Source organism: Cyprinodon variegatus, unplaced genomic scaffold, assembly GCF_000732505.1.
Source record: "Cyprinodon variegatus isolate N-32 unplaced genomic scaffold, C_variegatus-1.0 Scaffold527, whole genome shotgun sequence".
Taxonomy (NCBI): domain Eukaryota; kingdom Metazoa; phylum Chordata; class Actinopteri; order Cyprinodontiformes; family Cyprinodontidae; genus Cyprinodon; species Cyprinodon variegatus.
In genome coordinates, this window is record NW_015150980.1 from 317,723 (window position 1) to 321,689 (window position 3,967).

Consider the following 3,967-nt stretch of genomic DNA (forward strand, 5'->3'; position numbering starts at 1 on the left):
AATCAAAGAATTCATCAGTTCTTCAGTTCAGTTGAGGTGGCTTGGGCATCTGGTTAGGATGCCTCATGTACGCCTCCGTGGCAAGGTGTTACGGGCATGTCCCACCGGGAGGAGACTTAGAGAGAGACCCAGGACACGTTGGAGAGACTATATTTCTCTACTGGCCAGGGAATTTCTTGAAAGAAAGAAAGAAAGAAAGAAAGAAAGAAAGAAAGAAAGAAAGAAAGAAAGAAAGAAAGAAAGAAAGAAAGAAAGAAAGAAAGAAAGAAAAAGGAGTGGAGAGAAAAAAATCCAGTTGACTGCAATCCTTTGTTATTGTTGTAAGGATCTGTTTTATCTGCTGAAAGCACCACCCCACTCATATATCAGGACAAACGTGTTTTCAGCTGAAACCTTTAATAATACAGCTTGTGATGGATTATTTACAGTGGTCAATAGAATGAATGGCATTAGGGGTGTAGCTAAACATCTAAGGTAAGGTTTATAAAAGCTTGACACTTGATCAGCTCAGAAGACTCTGAAGATGGCTCTCCAAAAGCTCTCCGAGTGTGTTGCCTTGATCATTCTCATATGCCATGGTAAGAAAGAAATATTTTCATTTCATATTTTCCTTTCTTTTCCTCTGAGAAATATCAATTGCTTTTGCTAAGCACCAGTTTGGGACAAAAGCTACAATTGTCTGTACAGTACAAAGAAATGTTACTGTTGTTATACTTAAAAAGTCAAGTAAGAAGAAATCCTTAAAAACAAAAGGATCATTTATTTAAAACCACTTATTTAAATAGGTAAAGGTTTTTTCACCAATGTCATCTTTGGCAGGGAAGCATTACTTCATTACATATGATATGCTTAGTAATTAGCCTTAACAAAATTCTTTATTGATTTTGGAGTACATTTGAGTACATAATTTGTCAAATTGATATTAGACTATGTCAGTGTCACTAAATAGGCCAGCTACATAATCCTTTTGAAGAAATAGCAATAAAATATATTCAGTTTTGAAGGTATATAGATTATCGTAAAGGCCGGTTTAAATTCACCTTCCAAGCAAGATGTATTGTTGTAAGATTCACAAACACCCAAAAAATACATCTTGCCTGGAGCCAGCAGATGTGTTAGCATTGATACAGATGATGTTGTTACAGATGATGAACAGATCATTGATGTTTCGGGTCAATGAAATGCAGTGACGTGTATGATGTCAACACATCAGCATGAGGCAGAAGGTTGAAGCAAAACAAAGCTAGCTGCATTGGCTTTAGCTGCAATACTTTTGCAAAAATTAGAAAAGGATTTAGTTGGTTGTACAATATGTCCTCTCCTGCCATTTGACAAGCACAGTTAATCCCATACAAGCCAATTTTACATCCTACACTGAACAGAAGACACCAAAGGAGGATGCTAGTATTTTCTCTGGTGGAAGGTTCATACAAAAAGCCTCCCTGACCTAGCACTGATAGCTCGTAATGTGCTTACAACCAAGATCAATCGCTGCTAGTGAAAGACAGTCTTTGTCTGTTCAGTATTCAGGAATGAATAGCACCGCAAGTGACTTTGGACAATACAATTTTTTATGAAAAACACTTAAGTTCAAGACCTAAACATCTGTGACTAAACACCGTGGTTATAAAATCAACAGTGACATCGGAGTAAGTTAATTTAAGCTCATATATTTTTGGAGGTAAAGGCTCCTGAAATAATAATAATTTAACCTTATTGATCCACATTGGAGAAATTTACCTCTGCCTTTAACCCATTCAGTTGAGGAGCGGCCACCGTGGAGCGCCCGGGGAAAAATCGGGTGTTAAGGATCTTGCTTAGAGAGCCAGAGTGGCAGTCTGTGGGAGTAGGTTTCGGATTCACAATCTCAGGATGGCTCTTTGCCCTTACCACTAGGTCATCACTCTCCTAAATAGTTATGTTGTGCATTCTAAATTGTATTTTTTTTTTATTTTCAGCTTTTTTAAAAGAAATGTATTCAGAAATGCATTCAGCTTGTTAACTGCTGCTCACCTGCATGTGCAGTGCATATGAGCATCAGCCGATGCCCTCTCACCTCTGTTGTTAAGACAATATTTTTGCTGAAGTTACATTAATGAAGTACGTTTTGACTAAAAACGCCTAATGAAAATGACTAGCTGTGTGAGTAAGTTTTGATCACAGGTTGGGTTGCGTCTATTACCTAGGGTTCAGTGTTTGTAAATAAGCATAGTTCCTAAAAGAACAGACAGGTCTCGGCATTATTCACTTGGCCTGCTAGTGCTATTTCTTTTACACCCAATATGAGTAAATATAGCTTTGAGGTAAAGAAACATTCTTGACACAAATTGCTTAAAATGTAGCTGTAAGGTAAGGGTACTTAGATTTTGTGTTTGGAGAAAATCCCCTTGAGTTTTTCAGAGACTCCAGCAACATATGGGTTGGGTTCTGCTGCATGTCTTCTGGATTTCCTTGCTGATATGACAAATTCCCAGTTTGGGTATGCTCAGTCCCAGCCCCTGTACAGCAGAGCAAAGGACCTCGCCTATTCAGCCAGGCCAAGAATTCCCTCTAACGACCGACCTTTCAGACACTTAGACGGGTATGGGGCATTGCAGGCTAACAAAAGAAGCCAAAACGACCCCCATCCCAAGGGGGTGGAGCCCGTCGTTCCTTTCAGTTTGCATGTTTTTAAAACAAACACAAGGCTTTGTTGGGCTACTGTATAAAACCTCAAAATCACCACTATTCCTGACATTTTGATTTGAGATAGCTTCCTGGATGGGAAGTAAAACGTCTTTAAACTTCGAAACAAAGTCCAGTAGATTGTTTTTCATTTTCTTTTGTTGGAATTTGCTACAGTAATTTACAGGGATGTTATGTAGTAGTGTAAATGAAAAAAATGTTTCTCAAAATAAGCATGACCTGGTAAAACCTTAAACAATCCCCAAGATATTTGGCATCACTGCAAAAAAAAATTATTAAAGAAAAACATTGAATAAAAAAATATCAGTTCTCTTTTTTCTCATGCTGGTTTTAAGTCAGGTCAAAACCTAATGTGGTTTTAAACTTAAAATATGGGGAAAGAAAAAGAAAGCAGAAAAAGCTTATGAAGTTTTTGTGCAAGGTCATCCAAGTTGCTTTAGTGGAAAATTTTCAACACAAAACCTAAGCATGCATTTGTTCTGTGTTCCAGGTTGTCAATCACAGGAGCCAGGTAAGTTTTAAATACCAGTTCTACAAGTTTCACCATTTCTTTCTTCTCAGCTTATGTGCTGTCTCTGCATATTTCAAGACAATTAGTTTTAGTTTTTTCCATCAGCTCACCTCAGTCCTACATGTATATGTAATTTTCTCCAATTGTAACTATGGTAACAGTTTCATTTTAGGGCTGAAACAATTAAGTTGATTAATCATGATTAATCAATTATTTGAATAATCATGATGTAATTTAGTAATCATTTAATCATTAATCAGAGTATAGCGACTAAAGCATGCCTTTAACTGACAGAGCAACCCACTTAGAGCAGTAACTATACCAAAATTGTAAAAAAAAAAAAATAATCAATTTGCCTTTAACAACATTGTCTGTCAATCTGCTCTATTCACTCTTCAAGACAATTTTTTTTATTTTCTAAAACTTCTAACAATGTGGAAAGAATATATATATAAATATATACATACACACACATATATATATATATATATATAATATAAACAGTGTTGGGCACGTTACTTTGAAAAAGTAATTAGTTATAGTTACTAGTTACTTCTCCCTAAAAGTAACTGAGTTAATAACTGAGTTACTCCACAATAAAAGTAACTAGTTACTAGTAAAAGTAACTATTGCGTTACTTTTGCGTTTCTCGCCCCCGTAACCCTCACCACCCAGCCCCCACCTTCTCGCGGTGTGTTTTCAAAGCCAGCTGAATAGAGTGGACGACAAAGACAAGAACCTGCAGAAAGTTTTGCATTTATTGCAACTCAA

The 3,967-nt window shown here is 36.7% G+C and overlaps 1 protein-coding gene across 1 annotated transcript in view; it reads left to right on the plus strand.

The window, feature by feature from the left end:
- The first annotated feature begins 411 nt into the window (after nt 1-411).
- LOC107095184 (serine protease 27-like) overlaps nt 412-3,967 on the plus strand; it is a 9,379-nt gene continuing 5,823 nt past the window's right edge. Inside the window, exons 1-2 of the mRNA XM_015391172.1 lie at nt 412-578; nt 3,176-3,196. Coding sequence (XP_015246658.1) covers nt 524-578; nt 3,176-3,196 — 76 coding nt within the window. The 5' untranslated portion in view covers nt 412-523. The remainder of the gene's footprint in view (nt 579-3,175; nt 3,197-3,967) is intronic.